Below are 27,138 nucleotides of genomic sequence, written 5' to 3'. Positions count from 1 at the left end.
CAAGTAAACAGGAGGACTAAGAATAAGGATTATCGTGTAGCAATGCAAGAATTTATTTTTAACCTCAACACTAGTTTAAGATTTTCGCGGGTCTCAATCCAGGAAGCACAATGCGCATGCGCTAAGAAAATACTTCCCCCGAGTTTGACTGTCAGGCACGTTTCCGGTTGCGCTAGTCGTATACAAGTCAACCGATTTAAGAAAACATTAGTCATCATTTCGCAACTCATTCATCTGCCTTACTCTTCTCTAATACAACATTCATTTTAATAAGACACATTGACACAATTAATTGAAAACTCTTAAATCGAGGCTTCAAGTGTATTTAAACATTTCGAAGGGAAATATAGGTTCATTGTTTGTATTGGCATTTTCAATGTAAATCTACCTGCAACTTAAACCCCTATGAGGAGTAAAGGTTTTATTTATAAGAAAACAAAATACATCAATGTTGTCAAGGTTTAGAACATAAGAGGTTGCCGTCTTCTTAACCCCTGAAAAAAAAAAAAAAAAAGAATTTGCAAATATGTGGAACAGTTCCCGTTGACCCATCAAACCCTTCCTTTGTTGAGGAAGCTGCCCGAGTAGCGTCCATGGTGTTTCAGGTCAAATGCATTGGTGAATTTCCTTATACCAAGCATGTTGCCCTGCACTACGTCTTTGAACGTCCATGGATTCTGGTTATTGTTCTCCATTTCTTCTTGTAGCTTTAGCATCTCTGCATGACTTTCCCGTGTTACTACCTGCCACAAAAACAGACACATTATAGGAAAACGTTAATAACGCCTATTAATATTAAACAAGTCAATCATCAACCATCTGGAATTGGGGCGTTCAAAAATATCAACATGGTGATATATCGTGATATTCTTAGCTACAATACTTGACAGCACTGTATGGTTGTTGTTGTTTTTTTCTATTTTTGGCTTGCATATTATATTTTATGCGTTATTGAATAATTTACAGTTCAATAAAGTGTGTAAAATACAATTGTTCTACGTTTAAAAAATCACAATTTACATGCAAATATACACGCCAAGTTCAATCCTCTGCAAATAAAAGAGCCAAAGAAATCCAGCAATATCCTGGAAATGACTGAGGACGAGAGGATACAGCAGCTTTTAAAGCTTATGTTTGGACATACATTTTGTTTTTTAGACAAATAAAAGGCAGTTAATGCCTTGGTCAAGAGTCATGTGGGTTGTTAATTCTGCAACACAAGAGGAAAGTACTTGGATAATACTACAAATATATCGTTGTTTCTACAGCATCACAGTAAATCGAATAGGAATAGGAAGGATGTCTGGGTTTCAGTGTTGATCATGTTTTTGAATTATGTGTTTATAACAGATGTTCTTTGCCTTTTAAAAAAAACAAAAAAACAACTCCATACTACTTTAGTATATGAATTAATTCTCTAAATAATTCCTTGAGTTCTGCTGACTCTAATTTTGTACCTATGTTATATTTTTAAAAAACAAGAGGAATTAAAAAATAAACGTACCTTTGCGAGAAAAGGAAGCTTCTTTGCCATTTGTAACAGGATAGTTTCCACCTCAGCAAACTCCACCTTGCCTCCCACTTCCAAAATAAATGCACCACACTTAACCGGTGTCACATAGTGGTCAATAGCTCCCTTGCCACCACCCATACGCTGACCAAGACCTTTACGGGTCAGAGGCTTGTAAGGGGCCACTATGCGCCACTTGGCAAATGTTGTCGTAGGGTTCATCTTACGGTTGAGGGAAAGACGCATCATCTCCATGTGACCCCAGCGCAGGTAGCCTCCTCCCTGGGCCTGAATTTGTCGAAAAGAGAAATCATTTCATGGTTGCGAATAAAAACAAGCAAACAAAAAAAAAAAGCTGTAGATTTTGATATTTTGAAACTGAAAAATGAAATGAATGCACTTACCATTATTGCAAACTTTCCTGTTGTGAAAGCATTTGCAGAATCTTCTGGACCTCGAATGTCATTCAATTTTTTCATCTCTTTCACTGCCTTAACCAAGTTGGGAACTTTGTCAAGAAACGTCAATTTAGGCCTGTCTGGAAGCACCACATCTGTACAGGTAAAAAAAAAAAAAAAAAGTAAAAGACACAGGCCACCAAGACATTAATATTGTTTATCATCAATTTACTTTCCGAGAACGCGATGTCATTTGATAATATCATTTCATTCATAATTCATAAACAATGGATCATCCAAACACTGACATTAGAAACATATGTAAGGTTGTGAGAGGATGGACAAAGAAGTTGAAAAGAGGATAAATTACCGCTAAAATCCGGAGGGACCTCATGTGTCTTCAGCCCAGCGGTCAAAACCTTTAGGTGACCATGTAGAACACCTGTAGAAACAAAAAAAAGGATTAAAAAAAAAACAATCTTAAGGTAAGGTAAGGTAAAACTTTATTGATTTTTGATTGAAATTGTTTTTTCCAATAGCCACAACAAATACAGCATTTTTTCATAAAAATTAAATCAAAATAAAATAAGAACATGAATAAAGAGAAATAAAGAGAAAAAAGAACAAGATGATACAATCGAAGTCTAAATTAATGTATTCACAATTATTATAAACTCGACGAGCGCCTTGAATAAAAAAATAAATGCAATTTACATTTAGCTTACAAACCGAAAACTATTGATGGTGAACTTACCATGTTGGTGACAGTGAGCCCCGAAAACACCCGTCAATCTTCCACCCGCCATCTTAAAGCTCGGAATCATGCTGACTATGAAACTACACTCAGATTCCTACACTTTAATTTGGTGTATTTTCTTCGCAGTGCTGGTTTAAATACAATTTTGTATACAAACTACAGCATGCAAGGTCGCTGCCATTAAAACGATAGGCTCTTCCGCTACGTCATATCCGTTTCCGTTTTCTTCTTAAAGCGTCAAATCATAATTTGCTCGTCAAATAGGGGCCACGTCATAAACCATCGAGCAAAAAACGAAAAGAGTTAAAAGTATAAAACCTTGTAATAAAATCAAGCTAAACGTGTTTATTATTCTATACAACTTTTTTTTTAATCTAATATAAAACAAATGATTTAATTAACGTATTTAATATTTACCTAAATACTTTAAATCTTACTCACAAAGATTACCAAAGTGGGGCCAAAAGACATAAAACAAGAACATATGTTTAGTGACTTGTATATGCAAGTATATGCAACAAAATTAAAATAAATAATTCAGGATCTTAAACGTCATAGGCCACATAAATACATATATATGCCCTCATATATCTACACTACAAGTACATATATTGTTGTAAAAAAGTTATAGAATTGTTTGAGGGAACTTGAGTACACAGAGTACAATAGATGAGAAAAAAGAAAATTATTTATACTCATCTATCCTAGAAGCTATATGGGGTTAAAAAAAATAAATTAATAATGATAAAAGTATATTATTGATGGCACTAGAAGGTCTGTTTTATAATATTTAGCTAATCTACTAATTAAATGAAACCTGGAATATATTTGTTGAACTGAGAGGGTCATTTAATCGTCCTTCAAGAAAACTAAACACAGCAGTTTCATGAGATGAGGCCTCATCAACCCATCGCTACAGTATATTGACAAAATAAGATGGAAAATTCCACTGGTAATAAGATGCAAACACTTAGAATATATACTTTCATTCATATTTTATTGCATAAAACACAAATATCGGCTGACAAAAGCATTTTTCCATAGGAAACATAACAATTCAAATTGTGCATTTGATGAACACTTGATAGTGTTAGAAGATCAAACACAACAGTCAATGAGAAGGAGGAGATTCAAGAATTAAAGCTCAATTTTATGTAAGAAACAAACAAAATCATATCTGCAGATTTAGAACTTTTGGAAACAGCTTGCAGCGTTGGTGTCACACATTTAAGCAATGTCATGGTTTTACTTCCGACAGAGACTTAATATATATTAAATTAAATCATTCACAAATGGGACGATTAAAGAGTCAATACTTTGGGAATAACTTAAAGTAACTACATTAAATTGGTGGCTATTGTCATGGTCACCATTTAATACATTTTTTTTTTTTAAACCCATGCAGTGTCTCAAATCGCATACTTCTCTTAGTATACTAGAAGTTAGTATGCATCGGGATAGTGTACATACTAACTAGTACGCAAATTCTCCACAGATAATATGTCTCAAATCAAACACTGCTGCTACACACTAACCGGAAATGACGCGACAGCTTCTTCTTCTACTTCTATTTAACCATGATTTCAACCAGCTGTTGGAACACTATCGACACCTGCTGGCAGCACATTTTGCAAGTTTAGAAAAAGAAATGAAGAAAAAATATGAGAATCGATATATTCGCGAGATATTTAAGCTGGTATTAAGACGTGTCATCCTTCTACTGCTGCTGAAAATACACCTGTAAGTATATGCATATATATGCATTTATATACGACGTAACTTTCGTTTACAATGTCACTAATATGGCGGCCGTTTAGTGTGGTTAGTGTCCATCGAACCATGCTCAGTTTAGTGGGCGTTTTAGTACGCCAATTTAGTGTGCATGGCGCACTAAATTTCACATACTAAGAATTGAGACGCACTTACTCACTAAAAATACTAACTTTGAGTACGCTAGTATGCGATTTGAGACACAGCAATGGTCTGAAGACCTCTTATGTATTTAATAATCCAGGTAAAAAAGGACAAGTATATTTAACACATTAAATTCCATGATAGAGAAGATCATATTTGGGAATGTTCCGACGGTCAATCGGACTCTGGACTATCATCTTCCCTCGCATGGCTCCTCTGTAAATCACCTCGATGAGATCCATGAAGTCCTGCTTCGTCTTGAAGCTTCCGATGAACTTGGTGTGATCCGGGGAGCTGGATGAGAACAACTTGATTATTCAAATTGTAAAAATTGTATTATTTATACAAATTCCAACTTTTTAAAATTCTGGTTCTTTCTTTCAGAGCTATTCATGGTCAGGCTCCTCCTTACATCACTGATCTGATCCAGCCTTACACCCCAGCTCGGGCTCTGAGGTCTGTGGATCAGAATCTACTGATGGTTCCTGAACACACGGTTCAGGACCAGAGGAGAGAAATCCTTCCAGGCTGTTGCTCCTAAGCTTTGGAATGATCTTCTTCTCTCTTTGCGCTTGATGACTCCTTCAAGAAACATCTTAAGACGTTTTTATTTGTTCAGGCTTTTCCTTGATTTTCTGGAACTCCTGTTGTATTATCAGTATTATCTTGCCCTCTAAAGTATATACTTTATTGAGTATTGTTTTGATTGTTAAAGCGCTTTGTGACCCTGGTCTGGAAAACCGCTATACAAATAAAAATTACTTACTTACTTACTTAGAGTCCCCTAAAAAGATCATTTTAACAACTTGGCAGATCAGGATGAATCATTGACACTATATATAATCCGTTGGCCTTGTGTCATCTCACCCATAATCCACTTTCATGTGCTGCCCGTTGAAGAAGAAGACTGTGGATGGGATGAAGCTGATGTCAAAGTATCGAGTGTAAATCGGCGCCTTGTCCACGTCCACGATGTAAATCGATGCCATGTTACTCAAGTCGTGGGCAGTTTTAGACAGCTACAAGCAAAACAAGATTTAAGAATGTAAGATTATAAACACGTTATCTGGGGAACCAGGAGGAAACATACTTACTATTTCATCCAGCTGAAGACAAACAAAGTCTTCGTCTCTACCGAACCTCAAAACCAATACTTTCTCCGCGACACTTTTAATGGCTTCATCTATCTCTGTTTTAGAAGAAAGCTTCGGTAGAAATAAACTCATTTTTTAAAAGCTTATTTATCAGCGACTTGGATTTCACGATATATAAACAAGCGGTACTGACTGATCGTATTCTTCTTTATTGTGTTTTTAATGCAGGTTTGAACAACGCTATTGTGGATGACTGCCACCGTGTGGTATGGAGTGTAAATTGACACAAATGGAATATATGAAGTTATTAACACGACTAAACAAAAGTATATGCTATTTATTCATTTGAATCTTTCAATGTATTTTAGTATTAAGTCGTTGTATTTCTAGAATATTCTAATTGTATCTTTGAAATCGAATTTATTTTGCATCAATTGAATGTCCCTATGTTCAACATTCAATTCGAAATTGTTCTACTGTTTTGATCTGTGTTTATTTATTTAAACAACAAACTATATTTCTGCAGCCCTTCATTTATTGTCAAAGACAATATTTGATGTGTTCAGTACTCCCTTTCTGTTCAACGTCAGATGGTGATGAATGATATTGTCTTTTAGATAGCTTTGATTATATAGATTAAATGGATAATCATTTTAAAAACACATACATACCTTTTGCCAGTTGAATATGAGAAGTTTAAAAACACCTGCTTTTTCTTTCTTATTCCCATGTTATGGCATTTTCAATTGTTGCTTCTTGTTGAACTTAATTTCTGTTCTACTAAATGGAAGTGAAATGTCATTTTTATTGTTGCCTTTTTCACAAACTTGTAGGCAGTTTCACTGACCCTTGACCCCACATAAGCAGATATCCGGAGACATGCTTTATTTAGGCATTTGAATTATTAACATTTTTGCTCCAGTTAAACTATCCATTCTTCTGTCCCACTAACAACAAATAATTTTTCCTGTGTATACAAACATCATACTGATTATTTTGCTATTTTTGTATTTTTCTCTTTTTACTTTTTATGAGGTCTGGGCTAGGTAAAAATGAAAATATTAATGAAATAAAAATAAAACATGAGACATTTCTATAAAATGAAATCTAAATAAATAATGAATAATATTTCAACCAAATGATTTGATGGTTTTTTTCGTCCCATTTCTGCTTGTAGCTCTTCAATAGTTATTTAACCAAGAAGACATCCACGATTTTTTAAGATTTGTCGACTTTTTTCTGAATATGCACCTTCCAGGTTGCAATGAAATTTTTGCCGAAATTCATATTCATACTGTATCAACTGATCCAGGTTAAATAATTTCATATTTCTGTTCATTCAAATTATCTTCTTGTGATTATTTATTCTACTTGTTGTGTAACCCTTTTGAACACTCCGGCTGGAAAACTAACGATAAACTATATTGGTTTAAATGACAAAATTGTATCTGTTCCGAAGAACGTTTTTAAACTACATAATTCAGCAAAATGTGTCTCCTTATTTAAAAAATAATAATAATAAGCGAGTTTGATTAATTTACAAGGGGGGAACAAACGTTGCCTCATGCGAAAGTTTGTACGGATGTATTTTAATGGTACACATGGAAGCAACGTGACCTCTCATGGAAACCGAACAAAATCTGAAACAGGAAAAATAGATGAATATCTGACTTTAATGTAAACGGCGACAGCGATTTGGATCCTTCAACTTTGGCCGAAAAGGTTCTTCATCATGTTGCGAGTTTTTAACCCACGCGGTTTCAACGAGCTGCGACAGCGTGTGCTCGTCGCTGTCTCCGGCGCAAGAATGTTCCCGAGGTTGTTTTCATCCGAAGGTGAGCCTCCTCTCAAGACCACCGCCCGCCTCATCCCCGCTGAGAAAACGGAGAAAATAGACGTGGATTCATGGAAGTCGGTGATGAAAGCCAACACTGCACCCGTGGAACCGAGGGAAGTCACCGAAGAACGAGACGAGAACGACTCCACGAAGGATGTCGATGCCCTGGAAGCTGCTCGGAACCTGGTGTCGCTGTGGAGGCTCGCTGGCAAGTGTATGCCGAACGAGATCACGGAGGAACAGATGCAGTTTTTTTCAGAGTGCAAAACAAAATCGAGCAGAACAAAATACTTGAAATTCTTGGAAGTCAGGGAATCTCGAAAAGATGCTCAGAAAAAGAAAAAGGAAATTAAGAAAGAGGCAAGAGCAGCTTTATTGGAGCTGAATCCAGAGGCGGAAGACTCATCGGCTCAGAACCGGATAGTCCACGGGTTCGGGCCCAAGTATGAAATGCACTGTAACACCTGGAAATATCTTCGGGCGATGAAGTTCGGCCAGCCGCTGGTGTACGACTTGAGCTACGATGGCCACATGAACCACATTGAGATGAACAATGCCGTCAGTCAGCTGCTGGATACCGAGAGCTTTAACCGCAACTCCAGCGACCCGTTCGACCTTCACTTCTGCAACCTCCACCCAGAGGGAGAGTATCTGAAACAACTGGTCCAGCGTTATGGCGCCGATGCTTGGAGCAAGCAAACGGTCACCCCCCATGCAGAGAGCTACCTGGACATCTTTCCTCGCGAAAACCTTGTTTACCTCACGTGCGACTCGCACACCGTCCTCCATCAGTTCGACCACTCCAAGATCTACATCATAGGAGCGCTGGTGGACCGCACACCCAGGCCCGGCCTGTCGAATTCCATCGCCAAGCGTTTAAATCTGGCCACTGCCCGCCTGCCTTTGGAGCACTATCTCAAGTGGGAGAGCGGGGTTAAAAATCTGACCCTGGATCAGATGATGCGGATCATGGTGACGATAAAGGATACGGGGAAATGGGAAGAGGCGCTCAAGCACGTGCCCACTCGAAAACACGGCGGCATGAGAGAAAAAGCGAGACTACCTTTGAAATACGACACATATGTTGCATCCAGCAAAAGGTTTAAAGAACCAAAATCAAGAAAGACTGATTTCTTGGACACTCTACGCAACATGAGAGATTCAAAAGCCATAGGCAAGAAGAGACTGGGTGGCCGGTCGGATGAGAAGTGAGCTGGACGTCTCACACCGTGCCTTTCGAACTTGTCATTTGTCACTTGTCACGTGTCATTTCTTTGTAAAGAATTTTTTTTTTTTTTTTCAAGCAATAAATATACAAAGAAGCAGAACTGTTTTCGAAATCTCGTTCATTTATTTCTATGTGAACGCGCTCACCCAATTTAAGTTATAGGCAAAATGCATGTCAATAAAAAACACTCATGACCGGGTCTCACTTTTCTCCATTCACACCAAAAAGTATCCAAATACCTCCATATTGTGTGTAATGTCTCTCTTGTATTGAACACCTGACATTATAAATTATTGTTGGACGGAGAAAAGTTAGACCCGTTCGCCAATAACAAGAAAAATCGATCTAAAAAGAAGAATTTACAAATAAATAATTTTCAAAAACTCTAGAAATCATCTGAGTCCATATAAAAGACTTCTTGTTCTTCCCAGATCCACAGAGGAGGACACCTGACAGTTCTCAGCAGCACCCCGCTGACCTCTAGAGCACCAGGATGTCTCCGGAGCAGCGCTCGCAGCAGTTGAAGGTGATGTTCTCGAAGCGAGTGTATGGGTGGAATCTGCCGATGCTCTTCTTGCTGCTCAGAAAGTTTGCCGTGGATGAATCGACCAATGGCGATTCAGTGGCGCTTTCAGGACTGGATATAGGATCCAAGATCTTCAACACCTGGTGACGAGAATGTATCGTCAAAACTCAAAAAACCTACTTAAAAAATCGTGTCAAAAATAATACGACTCAAACCTTTTCAGCCATTTTCTCTGCTGGTGTGCTGCAGAGATGTTGATCTGTTGCGCTGCTGCTTTTCAATGTGGTACTGCTGCAGCTGGTTTTGTTCCCCAACAAGTGGCGGTTGATGGCATCTGCCAGCTTGTGATTGGCTACTGCAAGATCTCCAGTGCTCAGTGGCTGAGCACTGGGGTAGTACGTTTGCTGGCGGCCCCACTGAAGCGAAACGAGCAGCTCCTCCAAGGATCTGAGGACACATAGAGACAGGAAAACAGATTAATAACCAGCTGGATGACACATTTGACAAAGATGCCTTTTTAATCTGGAGCGCGACAATTCTCTACATATTGTTAAAACATTCACTTTTTAACACGTTTTATTTGGAAACCATTTATACACTATTTTATTGTTAAATAATGTTGAAAAACTACACTTTACAAGTGATTGATAATTATGAGATTATAATCAATTTTTATGCATTTAAAAAAATCAAACTGTCGCCTGATTCTGATGAATTTAATCATAATTTTTGCTGAACTTCGAAAAAGAAATACAGTTATACATCAATGTTTCTGTTGCAGACAGTGACGATTTGATGAACACAACAACCATGTCATGACATGACATGGATACGTCTGAAAACCTTAGTTGTTAGTTTAAATTAAAACACTTTTAGATAGATATAAAGACTATAATAACATAATCAGCCCATAACTACAATATAATACAAATGGACGGTCTTCTCTCGCCAGATTCTGGTTCACCTTCTGTGGCACCAAGACCATAAAGCGAGATATATTGTAAGCCACAGCCAAAACACAGGTTTGATATTCAACAACCAAATCAACTAGAACCAAAACAAACTTCTTCCCAAGTCTCATGTCTCCTTCACTGACCCGTGTTAAACTCCACGGTTACAATATTTATTTCTGATTGATTTTGCAAGAATCATCTAGTACTTCACGGTGAAGGGATTTATTTTTTCCAAGGCCAAGTAATCTTTCAGAATTCATGCTATTAAAAGAAAGTAGTTTTCGAGAGTGAATGTTGATGATGGTTGAGGAAGAGCTGGAGCGGGGGGCATGATACTCAAGGTACCACTGCATACCAATGTTGTGGAGATCAATTAGAGGAATATGAAGACACGCGTCTGTAGTACCTGTGCGTGAGGATCATCTCCCTGGAGAAGGCCTCTCTCTCCAGCAGCAGATCCTGAATCGCTCCTTGTGCTTCTCTGGACTGACGCTGCAGCGCTGCTCTGGAGTTGGTCAGTTCCTCAGCCATGACTCTAGAACACAGAGACACAAATACTAAGTATTCCCCTTTTCCTGACAATCTGAGGCTGGTTGGAAGTAGTTTTTTCCACCTGCTGGCCAGGAACTTGCTCCTCCACACATCACACTGGATGTTCATTCGCTCCAGCTGCTCTGCGGTGTGCGCTAGACTCCGACCCAAAGCCTCGTTCTCCAGAATCAGCTGGTTCTTTTCCCGTGCCAGGCGCTCAAAGTGATACTGCAGGTCGTCTCCCACTGAAGCGACCAGCAGCTTCTTAAGCTCGCGGTTCACCTGAGACGATAAGCAAATGGTTACGTCAGAAAAGTCCAAGTGTTAAAGTAGAATAGTTCAATAAAACCAGACCTCCGTCTGCACACGCAGCTGGTTGCACAGTCCTTCTTTGTCCTGCAGTAACCTCCGCTCAGAGTTCTCCAGTTTCTCCAGCTGTATTCTCCAATCCTCCCGCACAGGCACCGAGGGTGAGCCCTGACTTTCGCTCTGCTGCACCGCCTCCCCTTTCCCCTCATTAATCCCAACGCAACCATTCCGGCTTATAGCTGCTCGAGGGATGAAAATCCTCACGGCCTCCACTTCCGTGCACGCCTCTCTGCTGACCTTTCCCAGATGCAGCACTCCGGGAGACCGGTGGGCAACATGTGAGGAGGGATGTTGAGATTTAGGACTCACTTTGGGACTTGCCACCTTTATAGGAGGGATTGTGGGCGAAGCTTTTGGTGAGGAGTCTGCGTTGGGTTCTAAAGCACTGGTGGGTTTTTCGGTTTCCATGCCATCGCCAGCAACCCGGACCGGCACACTGGCGGGACCTGAAGAAATAAAAAGAAAAAAAATTAACCAGTTTGTCATTCGGGTTTGAATTAAAAGCAGATTTTTATCATTTACTCTAAATGTTTATCAGCATCTCACATGTAATTATAGTAGGCTGACCATACATCCTCTTTTTGGGGGCTGTTTATTAAACCTCAAATGTCTCGAGCAGCGTGTTCATTATTTTGATCGTTTCATTTCGTTTTCCTCAATCTCATCCGGGTTAAGGTCGCGGGGGCGGCAGCTTCAGCAGCGAGGCCCAGACTTTCTTCTCCCAAGCTACATCATCTAGCTGCTCCAAGGTGTTCCCAGACCAGCTGGGAAACATTATTTTGTATTTACGGTAAACTCAAATAAACATCCCTCCAATTAATCTTTTATTCATCCTTGAAAATCGACTTCCCTTTTATAACCAGCCTGATCAGGTCCATTGGAAAAGGACATCACTTTGTTATTTGAGGTTGTGTGTTTAAACCCTGCACTCAGCATTGTAATTTTATCCGGTTATTATAGAGACCGAATTATATTGCGTCTGCAGTAGCAGACTCACACTCTTCGGGCTTCTTTCTTTATTTACCAAGGGCATTTATTCTGGTCGCACATCTTGTGTGCTAATGTAATGGCTTTTTATATTATGACTCTTAAAACAGTCACTGCAAAACCATACGGTCACTTGAATCTGAAGCACAGAACAGCTATGCAAGAACTCTACTACAAAAATAAGACGTATCAATATCAAAACAGTATGCATTCATTTATTTCAATGTTAAGGCATTGTTTATTTTTTGCATTAGTAAGTAAGTAAGTAATATTTGTAGAGCGCTTAAACAATCAAAACAACACCCAATAAAATATATGCTTAAAAGGTCAAGACACAACCGAGACAAACACAGGAGTCTCAGAGAATTAAGGAAAAGCCTGCACGAATAAAAGTGCAAAGAGTTATAAGAGACATTATTTTTTTAAGAATAACTTCAAAACAATCCGTTTTCTTTATTGTTTAGACATTTTTTAAACTTACATAAATGACACCAAAGAGGTATTTTCTCTGAAGAATGTACTACATCTGTGTTTTTTGTGAGATTTCATCATGTTTTGGCTAAAAAAAAATCTGAATCTTTACACAGTATTATTGCAGACTATATTTTTATTGATGAGATACATGTTTCTGTCAATGATATTTTTGTAAAACGCTTCAGATAAATGAATGCCTTGTTTATAAGCACAACTTTGTTATCCGAGAGGCCTGGTTAAGTGTATTTTGGGGGATTTTAAAACATTCATTTAACCGACTCTGAGACTCGAGATGAGAAAGCTTACCTCTAACTGTTGCAGCCATGATGGAATTCTTTTTTTTGGTGAACCAAGAATGGAACTGTGGCGCTTTAAATCTCTGCAAAAGAATAAAATGGGTAATTATTTACAAACAACAGCTGATAACAAGTGACGACAACAAATAACAACCACTGTTCTAAACTCAACCCAACCATCCAGACATCAAGTTAGCGACTATATAAAATCATATTGTACTGGTATTACAAGAAGAACATACCAGTGAGCGAAGTTATTATACGATTTGTTCCAATTTTACAATGGGTTCTGCGTGTCACTTCGGCGCTTGTGTGATGACGTCACTACGGGAATCCCACACGGACATTTTTTTTCAGATGAAAACTTTAGCTAGACTTTTCAAATAAATAATAACTTTTAACTTTCCTCAGGGGGCAAAATTATATACTGTGCTCTTAAATTTCGGAATTTTAAACACATTCGTTCAGCAAATTCTCCCCGGAAACGGTTGGCTGGAGGTGACTTGTTTTTCCCTCCGTTTTGACTTTCAGGCGACATCATCAACCATTTAATTGGAAGACATTACGATTCTACCTATATTTTTGACGTATTAAAAAAATTTCCATTACGGAAACTTACTTATTTACCCCTCCTACTGTGGGATATACATATCGGCGATAAATAATAATTCAGTACGAATAATGACAATTCATATTTTTAGTTTATTTTTTTAACATTTCTTCTGATAACAGCATACAAAGAATAATGACGAGATGTACACTTTTTTATTATTTAATTAGTTAATTGTATAGTAAAATAAAAGCAACTAACGCTGCAATGCGTTCCTATGAAGCGGACCTTTCAATGCCCTGTTGTAATAGTGACGGACTTAAATTATGGGTGCGCTTAGCGGATGTTGACAGTTTTTGTATAATTAGTAGAATGTATGGCCAGTTAACGGTGCGAAGTTAACGAAAGAAGTTCATATTGTTTGGAAGGATAATACGTTCGTAGGATGGGAGTACATGGTCTCTGGAGGCTGCTGGAGAGCTCGGGAAAGCCCGTCAACCCTGAGACTCTGGAGGGGAAGATCCTTGCTGTTGGCATCCACACTTACAAACAAACAACTGACTCCTTCAAGAAACATCTTAAGACGTTTTTATTTGTTCAGGATTTTCCTTGATTTTCTGGAACTCCTGTTGTGTTATCAGTTTTATCTTGCTCTTTAAAGTATATACTTTATTGAATATTGTTTTGATTGTTTAAACGCTTTGTGACCCTGGTCTGGAAAAGCGCTATACAAATAAAAATTACTTACTTACTTACAAATTATATATTTCCTTTTCTTCTGTCGCTTACCTGTTTTACTGTGGTTGAACCTTTAAAAGTCCTGTCCTTAACCAGCCCCTCTCAGACATCAGCATATGGCTGAACCAAGCAGTGAAGGGGGTCCGAGACCGTGAGGGCAACAGTGTCCAGAATGCCCATCTCCTCACGCTGTTCCATCGCATCTGCAAACTGCTCTTCTTCCGCATTAGGCCAGTGTTCGTCTTTGATGGGGATGCACCTCTGCTTAAGAAGCAAACACTGGTATGTTTGTTTTTTTTACTTTCAACCTTTACTTAGTGAGGGGAATTAAATGCAAAGTTCACTGAACTTGACCAAGTATGACTGAGTCCATCCCCATGATGCATCTGCCAAGTGTACTCTTCTGTACACTTTTTTAAGGTTTAACATGAACACAAGTTTGCCTGTCATTTAAATAAAGCATATTTCATTGGTTTCTTGCAGGCCTTGAGGAGGCAAAGGAAGGAGGAGCTAAGTCAAGAATCCAAACAGACCAACGAGAAACTCCTCAAAACATTTCTGAAGCGACAAGCGATCAAAGCTGCTCTGGGAGACAAAAGGTGGATTAAATGAAGTTAGAAAAATAATGTATTTCATGTTTATCAAACATGGCCTGTTAGAATTCAATCTTTCGTTATTTCTCCATCAGTGTCGATCCTCTACCAAGCCTCTCTACAGCCAGAAGAAATGAGGTGGATGACATGTATGTTCTCCCAGCTCTGCCCCCGGCAGAGGAGGAAGTGCAAGAGAAGAACAGGTTATTTATTTTACGTTTAAATCTGTATTTGAGATTATAAAATGCATTACATTTCTTGTTGTGCATTCCTCACGTCTTACATTCATGTTTGTCACATTTAGCCAAAGCAGTTCAGAAGAGGAGCAAGCATATGATGAAAATGATGAAGATGATGCAGATGGCAGTTTTTATATGTACCAGGTAAGTTAAGGCCAAAAGCATTGGTCACTTACTTGTCATAGTTTGTTTAAGGTGAGCAAAGTTGGGTTGGATTTTTCCTTTTTTTGTTGTGAATTGATGGATGTCATTAATAGTTTTCTTCAGTGAGTCAGGCCTTATTGAGTAAAGCTTGTACTCATTTGCCTAATTTAAAAATGTTTTTGCTTAATTTAAACGGTATATTTTTGTTTTTGACATCACTTTATATTTATCCTTTTTAGGGTGAGGGAATGTATGGTGGCACCAACTCAATGGACATCAACTCGGAGGATTTTGCCTCCCTGCCCCCCGAGATGAAATATGAAATGCTGAAAGACATGAAAGAGTTTTGCAAAAGACGAAGATCTATGATGCAAAAGCCACCAGAGGTACCTCACGTTTTACCACTTTGCTTCCTTCATTTTGAAACAGCTTCTCTAGAACGTCTCCTTCTGCTTCTCAGGTGGCTGAAGACTTCTCACGGTACCAGCTGGCTGGTTTGCTCCAGAGGAACAAGCTGAATCAGCGTCTGGAGAGCGTAGAGAAGGAGATGAAGCAGCAGAGCGCAGGCAGTGCTCCACAGCTCCACCCTGATGGAGATCAGCAGAGCGACAACATAGAGACAAACAGACTTGTTTCAGAAGATAATTCTCATTATATTCTCATTAAAGGTAGGATGTTTTAATTCTTGATGTAAAAGTAAATTATTGGCATGGTACAGTTTTGTTTTTAACTTTAGTTTATTACCATTACATTAAATTATATTAAATTACATTATTTAAAAAAAAATAGGGGGAAAAACTATGTCGTGAGACCAAACGACGTAGAACTAAGCCCACACTTTGTCCATAGCTGCATTTAAGGGTTGTATATCCGTATAATTATTTTTTTTAAAGGAAAGAAAGGAGAAGAATGAAAACCTTGTCAAAGTGCACCCAGTAATCACTCACTAAACCCCCTGTTCTTGGCCATAATATTAAATGACAGGCAATCATCTTCTCTTAAACAAATAAATTTAATCTGGTAAAAGTGTTTTAGTTTATGTTTCCATTGATCCAACATTGTAGTGTTTATTTTAAGAAGTAACTGCTGTCATTTGTTTTGAAACCAAAATATGTCCGAACATCAGCTGCTGAAGTTGACTGTATCCTCTCGTTCTCAGTCATTGGCAAGAGCTCACAGGATTTCCTTGTTTCTTGTTTCTACGCTGTAATGACTGCTGCCATCTAGTGGCCAAAAGTTTAATTGCAACACAAAATTAAGGTTGTGGATATTTGCAAAATAAAAAAAGATACAGAACTGTTGAATATCTATTCAGTATTTAAAAGAAATATTGCAATATATCATTATTACCTCTTTTTGCACGTATTTCTATATCTTTAATGTGTATTTGACCCAAACATTGTCTATTTTAAGTTTTTTCTTGAAACTGTCAGAGTAGATAAAATGGAACTTTAATGACAACCTTGTTTTCTTACGTCCTAGGCTCAAAGAATAGTAAGACCGTAGACCAGCAACCGACGGTATCATCCTTGTCCAGCGCCACCATCCCAGACTATAGAAGCAGAAAGGTGGACAGACCTGAGCCCCTGTGGCGTCCCATTTATGAAGACGAGGAGGATGTTAAGTCGTCACAGGAATCCAAATCGAAACCAAATGTTTCAACACAAGATGCTACATCCCCGCCCTCCCCTCGAACCTTAAAAGCGATCCAGAGTGCTATGTGGGACTCCTCGGATGATGAGAAGTTGGTTGAACCAGATGGCAGTGTTTCTCCACGCACCCTCCAGGCTATTCAGCACGCTCTGACCGAGGAGCAGCAGGAGAAGAAGATCTTGACTGAACGAGAAGTCATCATCAGCAGTTCAGATGAAGAGTTAGAGTCTGAAGTTTTGACTCAATCACCTGTGCTGAGCAAAGAAGGATCTTATCTTCCACTGAAGCAGCAAGAAACTGTGTTCAGCAACTTGGCAGAAGAGATGGAGGATGTCATCACGCAGAGAAATAAGTCTTTTCGTGCCGCCATAGTACAGTCAGTCGACATGGAAATGATGGTTAAAGGTAATGTGGAGGACATCAGATCTGAACAGAGGATGAAGGAGGGAAGTGTGAAAGCTCTGGAAGAAAACCGGGCTTCAGGAGCGAGGTCAGAAAAGGAGGAGGTTGATCTCGGGAGCTCAGAGACTTTTCCTCTGATCCTAAATACTGAGGGTGAAGAGAGAAGTCGTGAGAGGCTTCAAAGAGACGAGAGAAGTGGCGATAAGCCTCAAAGTGATAAAGAAAGTGAATCAGAAGGTAACGTCTGTGGCTACATCAAACACTGACATGACGTTCGACATCACAAATAAACTGGTTTAACTGATTCCAGAGAGCTTTGTTGAGGTGTCAGAGGAGGAGGAGGAGGACGAGGAGGAGGACGAGGAGGAAGTGAAGGAGGAACAACATATTTCCAATGTTGAATCTTCAGAAAAGATTGCAAATTTACCACAAGTACAAGAAGAAGACGAGCAGAATGGAGAGAAAGATCAGGGAGAAGAAATGGTTCCTGGACCAAGCTCTGCCCCGGAAACGGAGAAATGGGATCAGTTTGACTTGGTGGGTTTGAAAAATTACTTTCTTCCAAGCTAACCTCTCAGTGTGTTTCGTGTTCCCCGAATTAACTGCTTTCCATGCTAGCTACAACAATACACAAATGCAACTGTAAAATTAACTCCTTCCAAACGTTAGCTCCTACCTCAAGCTAGGTCCTACCATAAACTTGCTCCCACCACAAGCTAGCTGCCACTATAAACTAACTCCTTGCACCAGCTAACCCCTAGCACCAGCTAACTCCTTCCAAAAGCTAGCTCCTACCATAAACTAACTCCTACTTCAACTAGGTCCTACCATAAACTTGCTCCCACGACAAGCTAGCTGCCACTATAAACTAACTCCTAGCACCAGCTAACTTCTAGTACCAGCTAACTTCTAGCACCAGCTAACCCCTAGCACCAGCTTACTCCTTCCACTGGCTAACTCCTTCCAAAAGCTAGCTCCTACCATAAACTAACTCCTACCTCAAGCTATGTCCTACCATAAACTTGCTCCCACGACAAGCTAGCTGCCACTATAGACTAACTTCTAGCACCAGCTAACCCCTAGCACCAGCTTGCTCCTTCCACTGGGTAACTCCTTCCCAAAGCTAGCTCCTACCATAAACTAACTCCTACCTCAAGCTAGGTCCTACCATAAACTCGCTCCCACGACAAGCTAGCTCCTACCCCAAGCTAGTTCTTCTGACAAACTAACTGCTGTGCTGACACAAACTAGCGGCTATCATAAACAAACTTTTTCCACCAGTTAATGAGGGCGACCACAAGGACTGACTATAAAGGAAATCCTTCCACAAGCTAGCTCAGATCATAAAACTTAACTCCATCCCAAAGCTAACTCCATCCATAAGCTAGTTCTCTAACACAGGCAGAATGTTTTTGTACATTGTTTTCGTCTCAATTTCTCAACAGTTTCTTGAAGTTTTCAATTGAATAAGTATAACAAAAAGAAATGGAGACGATGATTGATTAAAAAAAACAACAACTAGTAACTAATAAACAATGATGTAAAGCAGGAGTTACTCGGAGTAGAGCCAGCTTGCCTGGGAATGCCTCGATGTGCCCTGGGAAGAGCAAGATGATGTGGCTGTGGAGAGACCGAAATGTTTTATTCAGTCTTGTTGTCGTGTTTCAGGAGGAGCTGCAAGCTTTGGAAAGTTCTCTGCAGGCGGAGCAGACCAGCCTGAGGGAGCGGAAGCAGCAGCAGGAGAGGATGGCCAACACTGTCACCGGACAGATGTACCTGGAGAGCCAGGTGAGGCGGGACTATATTAAACAACAAAAACACTCAAACGTCTTCTAGAAGTTGCTGAACGTTGTCTTCTTCTGACACCAGGAGCTGCTGAGTCTCTTCGGGGTTCCCTACCTCGTGGCGCCGACGGAGGCCGAGGCTCAGTGCGCGGCGTTGGACAAGGCCGACCAGACCAACGGAACCATCACAGACGACTCTGACGTGTGGCTGTTCGGAGGGCGACACGTGTACAAGAACTTTTTTAGTCAGAACAAGTTTGTAGAGCACTATCAGTACAGTGACCTGAAGAACCAACTAGGTCAGTGAAGAAATGTCTTTAATATGATTGACACAATTATTTGTCTATGAAGAGAACTTTACTTAATAATAATAATAATGTCTATTTATATAGCGCCTTTCTTGTGTATAGAATTGTATTGTATTGTTTATTATTAGCTGCTGCTAAAAGTTCCACAAATATCATTGAGGGATTGTTAAAGTTCAACTCGGATTGGTGTCACTGTTTTATTTCACCTTTAAATGTTCTATTTAATCACAGTGTTGACGTATGCTAAGTCGGACCACTGATGAGCAGCCAGCACATGAGCCAGGCTGGATGTTAGACAAATGTCACTCGGGGAACAATGTTTGAGCTCATCCCCTTTCTCTCAGGTCTGGACAGAACCAAGCTCATCAATCTGGCTTATTTACTTGGAAGCGATTACACGGAAGGTGTGCCAGGGGTGGGATATGTCACCGGCATGGAGATCCTGAACGAGTTCCCGGGATCTGGACTGGAGCCACTGGTACAGTTCAGGTGCGCTTGTTCAGAGATGAGAAGTTAGAAAATGATTGCTACTTTTTATGTGAAATACATTATTTATTTAGACACTATTACTGTAAACAAATGATTTATAAATGTTTGTTAACCACAGGCTAACTCTAACCACAGGCTAACTCTAACCACATGCTACCTCTAACCATAGGTTAACTCTTACCACAGGCTAACTCTGACCACAGGCTAACTCTGACCACAGGCTAACTCTAACCACAGGCTAACTCTAACCACAGGTTAACTCTAACCACAGGTTAACTCTAACCATAGGCTAACTCTAACCATAGGCTAACTCTAACCATAGGCTAACTCTAACCATAGGCTAACTCTAACCACAGGCTAACTCTAACCACAGGCTAACTCTAACCACAGGTTAACTCTAACCACAGGTTAACTCTAACCACAGGTTAACTCTAACCATAGGCTAACTCTAACCATAGGCTAACTCTAACCACAGGCTAACTCTAACCACAGGTTAACTCTAACCACAGGTTAACTCTAACCACAGGTTAACTCTAACCACAGGTTAACTCTTACCACAGGTTAACTCTAACCACAGGCTAACCCTTATCACAGGTTAACCCTTACCACAGGCTAATGCTCACCACAGGCTAACTCTCTATAATGAAAATATTTATAGAAGACAAAAAACATTATTAATTGGATGAGTCAGTCGTATACCAGTTGTATTAAAGACTAATTGTAAGTCCACTTTAAGTAACAATACAAACATCTATTCATGATGCTGTTCTCCTCTAGTAACTGGTGGTCTGAGGCTCAAGAAAAGAAGCGTCTAGCAGCTGATCCTCGCGACACTAAGGTGAAGAGGAAGCTAAGGGCCTTGAAACTCCAGCCTGGATTCCCGAACCCGGTCGTGGCTCAAGCCTACCTGGACCCCAGCGTGGACCAGTCCGACTCCTCCTTCAGCTGGGGCCGCCCACAGCTGGACATGATCAAAGAATATCCTCTTATTGAATTTGCTTTTTTGCTGATAAGCATCCGTGGATTGCTGTTTTTTTTCTTAACGCCGCCGTGACGTTCTGCCAGACTCGCTTCGGCTGGAGCAGCAGAAAAGCAGAAGAGACTCTTCAGCCTGTGATGAAGCAGATGAGTTTGCAGCAGGTGAAAAAAACAGTAGAAAAATGTCTAATCAAATTGGGAAATGAATGAAAATTATTTTGATGGTTATTACAGTCTGTAAGGTCTTTTATTTTGAAAAACAAACAAACAGATATTCTCCAACATAACATGTTTTCTTTTGTCATTTCAAAACGCTTGTCTTGGTCACCGATTTTTCTCAAAAATATTACTCAAGAAAAGCGAGATCATGCAGATCATTCTGCAAAATCTTTAAACAAAGCTTCTTTTCTCTGTGTTTTTTGCCGGTAAGTTCCGCAAACACCACTGCCATCTGCTATCAAGAGATTTTCTTTTAAATGAGACTTTTAGCCCTGATAAATTTAAATGAAGAAATCAATTCTTATACTGTATACGTCGAACTCCCTGAAGCATACACGGATACAAGTGGTTTCCTAGCAACAGACTCACTTGAACACTCACTAGAATAATCTATAAAATTAAATACGTTCATACAACAGAAACGGAAATGATACCAGATAATAGAAAATGAAGCAAATACTCTGTTAACTGCATTTAACTTTAGGGGTTCTTTCATTGTCTTCTTCTCCGATTTACTTAAACTCTCACTAACGTTTTACTTCTGCGCCTTCCTTAGTATTTGAAACATTTAACACTGTTTTTGTTTAGACTCAGCTGAGGATCGACTCGTTCTTCCGTCTGGAGCAGCAGGAGAAACAAGCCATCAAAAGTACGCGACTGAGGCGAGCGATCACCTGCATGAAAAGAAAGGAGACGGGGAGAGATGAAGGAGAGGAGGAGGACGAGGACGAGGAGGAGGAGAAACTGTCTCCAGCCAAGTGTAAAAAAGGATGTATAGTTGAAGAAATGAAGGGAACAGAGAAGGAAAGATCAGGAGGTGGAGGTTTCTTGGGCTCGGCCGGCGCTCTTCAGAATGTTTGCAGAGACAAAGACTCGTCTTCATTGAAATTTGTTTCTCCGCCTGTGAAACAAACACGACAGACACTCGGCAGCAGCAGCAGCAGCGGCAGCAGCAGGATCAGCCTTCAGGACTCACCAGTAAAACCAGCTCGGCCCGCAACGACCAAACCCGCCAGACGGAGCAGCAGTGATTCTGACGACGACGACAGCGACGACGGCATCAAGGTCACCATGGTGACGGCCAAGTCGGCGTTCGAGGGGAACCGGAGAGGACGAGCGGGTAAAAGCGCGAGAGGTCGAGGACGGAGGAAGACGAACCCGGGTCTGAAACTGAAACCAAAACTTTTCTAAGGGTCGATTCCATGAAAGAGTTTAATCCTAACCTTAAAAAATGAGGAGCTCAGTCAACCGTTGAGACTCGGATCGAGCAGATCAGATCATGAAAGGAAATAATCTTGCTCCCGAAAGTTCTGAAAACTCCATGAATAAAAGAACATTTTTATACGTCATGTCTGTCTTCCTATTTCCTTTTTTTGTCTTAATCTAAACTGGCGCCGCTCTCGTCTTAAGCCTGCCGGTCCGGGTCAGCAGTCGCAGGCGCAGCTGCATCTGTCACTCAGCCATGAGGCCGGTACACAGAGCGTCCCACACAGAAATGCGGAGCCGAGGCCAGGAGACGCATGGTTTGGAGCAGAAGTTTTTTTGTTTTTTTTTTAGAAAAGCAGCATTTGTCCTCATTGCGTCATTCAAGACCTGCAGGAATATCAAGTGACCTGGGGCTGGTATATCGACCCAACGGCCTGAGAGAATCAGAACTTTCTCGTAGAAAGAGTCTTTCTTGAGGGAACCATGGAGGAGTCCAGCGGGAACGGTGAGGATTGAATGTGTTGGGATTCTTCTGCATGTTCACAATGGTGTGTCAATTTAATTCCATAGTCAATTTTTAAACGCACACACACTCAAAGGGCTCTCCTGACCTTTCTTTAACTCACACACTCACACACCTACACACACACGTAACTGAGAAGCTGTGTCACCAATATAACTCACACTGGCACAGCTGAGACCGGAAGCTGTAAATAAGTTCAAGTGGAGTCGAGATATTTTTATTTCAATCTAATGCGTCCCTTTAAAATAAAATAATAACTTTCACGAAAGAACAAGTATTATAAAGCTCCACTAGAAGAACTCACATTTCTCAAACATCTTAAGACGTTTTTATTTGTTCAGGCTTTTCCTTGATTTTCTGGAACTCCTGTTGTGTTATCAGTTTTATCTTGATCTTTAAAATATATACTTTATTGAGTATTGTTTTGATTGTTTAAGCGCTTTGTGACCCTGGTCTGGAAAAGCGCTATACAAATAAAAATTACTTACTTACTTACTTACTTACTTACTTACAAGTAAAATAATGATCAATTAAAGGGGTATTAGAAACCACACAAGGAGGAACATAATACAATTTTTATTGTGATTCAAGTGGCAATATTCTCCTTATTTCTATTTATATTCTTTATGACAATTCCTTTAATAAAATGGTGTATTTCTTCTGATTCAGTGCATCTTTTTTTACGCTGTATATTGTGTCCCTAAAATGCAGAATGGCTGCTTTGGTGATTGGTTCTGTTTTTCTAGTGCTTATTTAGTTTGTTATCTTATTATTATCTTGTTTTTTTTATTCCGTACTAACACCACTAAAAATATCCCAAGTTGTGTTTACAACTCTTGCAATAAATGTTTCTCATGATTCGGAAAATGCAGAAACAAAAGAGAAAACAAACTTTAAAATGACAATAAAATTGTAAATTCGTCGCTGAATAAAATAAAACAAGATCATTTGAATGAGTCAATTTGACTTTTCTCCACAAGGTGGCGTTTTAACGTTGCCAGGTCTAACACGAAGTCAACTCAAGCCCAAATAAAACCTGTACTCTTGGTAAACATGACATCAGGAGACGTCATCTTTATCACAGTAGTACACAAGGTTAGTTTACTCCTGACGAGATGTTTATACACGGTGAGGTATTTTGAGCATGTCCAGCAGGGAGGAGGTCCCGGGGCCAATCCAGGACACGCTGAAAGTTTACTTCTTTATTGTCTCGTTCTATTTCAGATCATGTTTGTTTGTTTTAAAACTTTTGCGTTTTTAAAGTTAAATTAATTTATTATACATATATTAAATCTAACAACTCCAATGTTTTTTGTGATCCTTGAAATTTTTTTAAGTTTTAACCTTTTGACCTTTGCATTCATTTGGTTAAGGTGAAAAAAGTGATGACAAAAATACTAATATGTGCAACAAAAATAATATAAAAAAATTATCCGTTTACGTACAGATATCATGCAAGAAGAAACTATAATATATGTATTTAAAAAATATGTTATATTTTAATCTGGTGTCTGCAGATGTCGCTGCGGATGCTGAGCTCGCTAAAGCCATCCTGGCGCGACAGTTCCACCCGTCCGTCATGGGTCCGGAGGCGTGGGAGGGCTACCACTTCTCCGACCTGTTGATCCGCATCAAGGAGTCCACGGACCTCTATGGGGCCGTGCTGTGGCCCTCCGTATGTTCCACTTAACAGACATATTTGATGTACGAAGAGGTGAGTTACACGGTGTGTTCCACCAGGCCATGGTGCTCTGCCACTTCCTGGAGGCCAACCAGGACACATACAACCTGACGGACCGAAACGTGATAGAACTTGGGGCCGGAACTGGTCTGGTGACGGTCGTGGCCAGTCTTTTAGGTACTGGTACCTTTTGTTGACATCAAAGTAATAAACAAGGATTTAACCACTATTTTGTTTGTCTAACCTTCCAGGGGCCAAGGTGACCTCTACTGACCTTCCAGACGTGCTGGGAAACCTCCAGTACAACGTCACGCGTAACACGAAGGGACACTCGAAATATGTACCGTCGGTAAGCTTTTGGTTTTGACCGTGTGTGACGTCACCGGACCCTCCGCTAATTTAATTTAATTAAATGGGTTCAATCCCAGCTCCAGACAAGCTTGTGTCGTTGTGTCCCTGAGCAAGACACTTTACCCTGATTGCTCCTGAGGGCAGATTCGGCGCCATGTGGTGCAGCCTACTCCCATCAGTATGTGTGAATGGCTGTCAAAGCGCTTTGTGACCCTGGTCTAGAAAGGCGCTATATAAATAGAGATTATTATTATTATAGATTAGTATCGCAACATATCGTAATATATCGTTGTTACTACAGTTTTGCAATATATCGTTGTTACTACAGTAGTGCAATATATCGCAATATTACATTGTTACTACAGTATCGCAATACATCGCAATATATCGTTGTTACTTGAGTATCGCAATATGTTGCAATATATCGTTGTTACTACAGTATCGCAACATATCGTAATATATCGTTGTTACTACAGTATCGCAATATATCGTTGTTACTACAGTATCGGAACATTTGGGGATATTTTATTGTTACTACAGTATTGCAACATATCGCAACATATCGTTGTTACTACAGTATCGCAATATATCGCATTATATCGTTTTTACTACAGTATCGCAACATATCGCAATATATCGTTGTTACTACAGTATCGGAACATTTGGGGATATTTTATTATTGCAACATATCGTCGTTACTACAGTATTGCAATATATCGTTGTTACTACAGTAGTGCAAAATATCACAATATATCATTGTAACTACAGTATCGCAATACATCGCTATATATTGTTGTTACTACAGTATCGCAATATATCGCAATGTATCGTTGTTACTACAATATCGCAACATGTCGCAATATATCGTTGTTACTACAGTATCGCAATATATAGCAATATATCAATGTTACTATCATATAGCAATATATTGCAATATATATTATAATATATAGTTGTTACAACAGTATTGCAATATATCGCAATGTATCGTCACACATGTATCGTGATACATATCGTATCGCCAGATTCTCGCCAAAACACATCCCTAATTATTAGGTGTTGTTTTTGTCATAGAGTAGTACCACCTCCTACTGAAAAAGAGATGTGTTTATACCTAACCAGCATATTTAATGGAGTAGTACCACCTCCTACTGAAAAAGAGATGTGTTTATACTTAACCAGCATATTAAATTCATATCTACACGTAGGTGACGGAGCTGATCTGGGGTCCTGAGGTGGAGCAGCGATTCCCTCGGGCGACTCACAGGTTCGACTACATCCTGGCGGCCGACGTGGTCTACTGTCACAACTACCTGCAGGAGCTGCTCGACACCTTCGACCACCTCTGCCAAGAGAACACCCGGATCCTGTGGGCCATGCGTTTCCGTCTGGACCGCGAAAACCGATTCGTGGACCGGTTCAAGGAGCGCTTCGACCTGGAGGTTCTCTACGACCTCCCGAGTCTCAGCATCAAACTGTACCAGGGCGCGAGGAAGAGACTCTAAAGGAGCCGCTGCTTGAAAGATGATTCCTTAACGTCATGATACTGAGTTACACTTTACTTTCAACGGAAATGCTTCTCAGAACCGAGCGAGCTAATGGATCATCTGCTACATCGTGATATGGATCCACACGAGTCAGCAAACGTACCGAACTATATTTAAGTCGACAGAACGTAAACAACCTGACAGGCTGTTTTGCCATTCAGTCCTTCAAAATTCAGTCCGTAAAAATAGCTCTGTCTGAACAGGCAAAATCTGATATCTCAGAAATATTTGTCTGACAATGACAAAGACGTCGGACCCTCGGTCTGAGTCAAGCGAGGTCGATGTCATGGAACACCGGAGAGGAAATGTGTAGCCATTAAAAAACACAGTCCTGGACGGACACCCTCACCTGAGCCTCAGAACATCCACTCACAGGATAAAGAAGTCACCAATAAAGTCTGCTTGCAGGGAGTCATTTTTATTCTCTTGTCGCCAACTGTTTTAATTCTGTTTTTAAGTTTTGTTGCCAAAGAATTCGTATCAGATGAAACTCCCAAACTGAGTGAGCACATAAGCTATCTCTGGACCAAACATTCCGACAGTCCAGTGAGGATATTTAATTTCTTCAGCTGATCCACTCTTGGACTCTTGTTTGTTTTATCTTTGGTTGTTTAAGACAGAAAACTCATTCTACTTCTAAGACGTAAACATATGAGTCACTAAGCTACGAGTCAAAACTTAAATGATTCAACTTCATGCTCTGTTTACATAGATTTATTCCTAATTAATATATATTTTTAAAACTCTTTCCCCAACACAATTAAAAAGAAGAAAAAATAGAACTAGCACTATAAAATCTTAGCATTTAAATAATTATTAATGTTTCTTAATTAAGAGATTTTAATTATTTTTGTTAATT

General features: G+C 39.7%; 6 protein-coding genes across 7 annotated transcripts; 3 read left to right on the top strand and 3 right to left on the bottom strand.

Annotated features, from left to right (window-relative positions):
• Positions 1-23: 23 nt before the first annotated feature.
• Positions 24-2,853, bottom strand: mrpl16 (mitochondrial ribosomal protein L16). Its single transcript, XM_087793976.1, has 5 exons — positions 2,663-2,853; positions 2,279-2,350; positions 1,915-2,063; positions 1,505-1,798; positions 24-743 (listed from the first exon to the last, which is right to left on the bottom strand). The coding sequence occupies exons 1-5, from the start codon at positions 2,730-2,732 to the stop codon at positions 552-554; spliced, it is 777 nt and encodes a 258-aa protein (XP_087650102.1). The 5' UTR covers positions 2,733-2,853; the 3' UTR covers positions 24-551.
• A 790-nt stretch (positions 2,854-3,643) lies between these two features.
• txnl4b (thioredoxin-like 4B) lies at positions 3,644-5,873 on the bottom strand. Of its 2 annotated transcripts, XR_015711415.1 has the most exons (4): positions 5,674-5,873; positions 5,447-5,598; positions 4,609-4,873; positions 3,644-4,569 (listed from the first exon to the last, which is right to left on the bottom strand). XR_015711415.1 is itself a non-coding variant. In XM_087793273.1 (3 exons), the coding sequence occupies exons 1-3, from the start codon at positions 5,803-5,805 to the stop codon at positions 4,708-4,710; spliced, it is 450 nt and encodes a 149-aa protein (XP_087649399.1). In that variant the 5' UTR covers positions 5,806-5,873; the 3' UTR covers positions 3,644-4,707. The 2 variants fall into 2 exon arrangements, 1 of the variants encoding a protein (XP_087649399.1); XM_087793273.1 differs by having other exon boundaries at positions 3,644-4,873.
• A 1,411-nt stretch (positions 5,874-7,284) lies between these two features.
• On the top strand, positions 7,285-8,809 carry trmt10c (tRNA methyltransferase 10C, mitochondrial RNase P subunit). Its single transcript, XM_087793965.1, has one exon. It carries the CDS (start codon positions 7,406-7,408, stop codon positions 8,720-8,722), a length of 1,317 nt encoding a protein of 438 aa, XP_087650091.1. The 5' UTR covers positions 7,285-7,405; the 3' UTR covers positions 8,723-8,809.
• A 30-nt stretch (positions 8,810-8,839) lies between these two features.
• On the bottom strand, positions 8,840-13,194 carry blzf1 (basic leucine zipper nuclear factor 1). Its single transcript, XM_087793966.1, has 7 exons — positions 13,117-13,194; positions 12,885-12,957; positions 11,103-11,563; positions 10,831-11,030; positions 10,624-10,752; positions 9,480-9,711; positions 8,840-9,404 (listed from the first exon to the last, which is right to left on the bottom strand). The coding sequence occupies exons 2-7, from the start codon at positions 12,901-12,903 to the stop codon at positions 9,219-9,221; spliced, it is 1,227 nt and encodes a 408-aa protein (XP_087650092.1). The 5' UTR covers positions 12,904-12,957; positions 13,117-13,194; the 3' UTR covers positions 8,840-9,218.
• A 602-nt stretch (positions 13,195-13,796) lies between these two features.
• On the top strand, positions 13,797-22,306 carry ercc5 (excision repair cross-complementation group 5). Its single transcript, XM_087793964.1, has 15 exons — positions 13,797-13,957; positions 14,269-14,444; positions 14,646-14,761; positions 14,851-14,958; positions 15,060-15,138; positions 15,378-15,524; positions 15,599-15,806; positions 16,621-17,430; positions 17,504-17,730; positions 18,862-18,981; positions 19,063-19,276; positions 19,630-19,774; positions 20,552-20,752; positions 20,830-20,914; positions 21,560-22,306. The coding sequence occupies exons 1-15, from the start codon at positions 13,870-13,872 to the stop codon at positions 22,160-22,162; spliced, it is 3,327 nt and encodes a 1,108-aa protein (XP_087650090.1). The 5' UTR covers positions 13,797-13,869; the 3' UTR covers positions 22,163-22,306.
• Positions 22,307-22,467: 161 nt separating this feature from the next.
• mettl21e (methyltransferase like 21e) lies at positions 22,468-26,253 on the top strand. The gene is given in 6 exon segments (XM_087793448.1): positions 22,468-22,682; positions 24,218-24,375; positions 24,441-24,558; positions 24,633-24,730; positions 25,941-26,228; positions 26,230-26,253. Coding segments are annotated over 6 exon segments (708 nt in total). The 5' UTR covers positions 22,468-22,660.
• The last annotated feature ends 885 nt before the right edge of the window (positions 26,254-27,138 follow it).

This window comes from Callionymus lyra, chromosome 6 (assembly GCF_982586985.1).
Source record: "Callionymus lyra chromosome 6, fCalLyr1.hap1.1, whole genome shotgun sequence".
Lineage (NCBI taxonomy): Eukaryota > Metazoa > Chordata > Actinopteri > Syngnathiformes > Callionymidae > Callionymus > Callionymus lyra.
The sequence above is the reverse complement of the archived record's forward strand: the minus strand, read 5'-3'. Positions and strand labels throughout refer to the sequence as shown.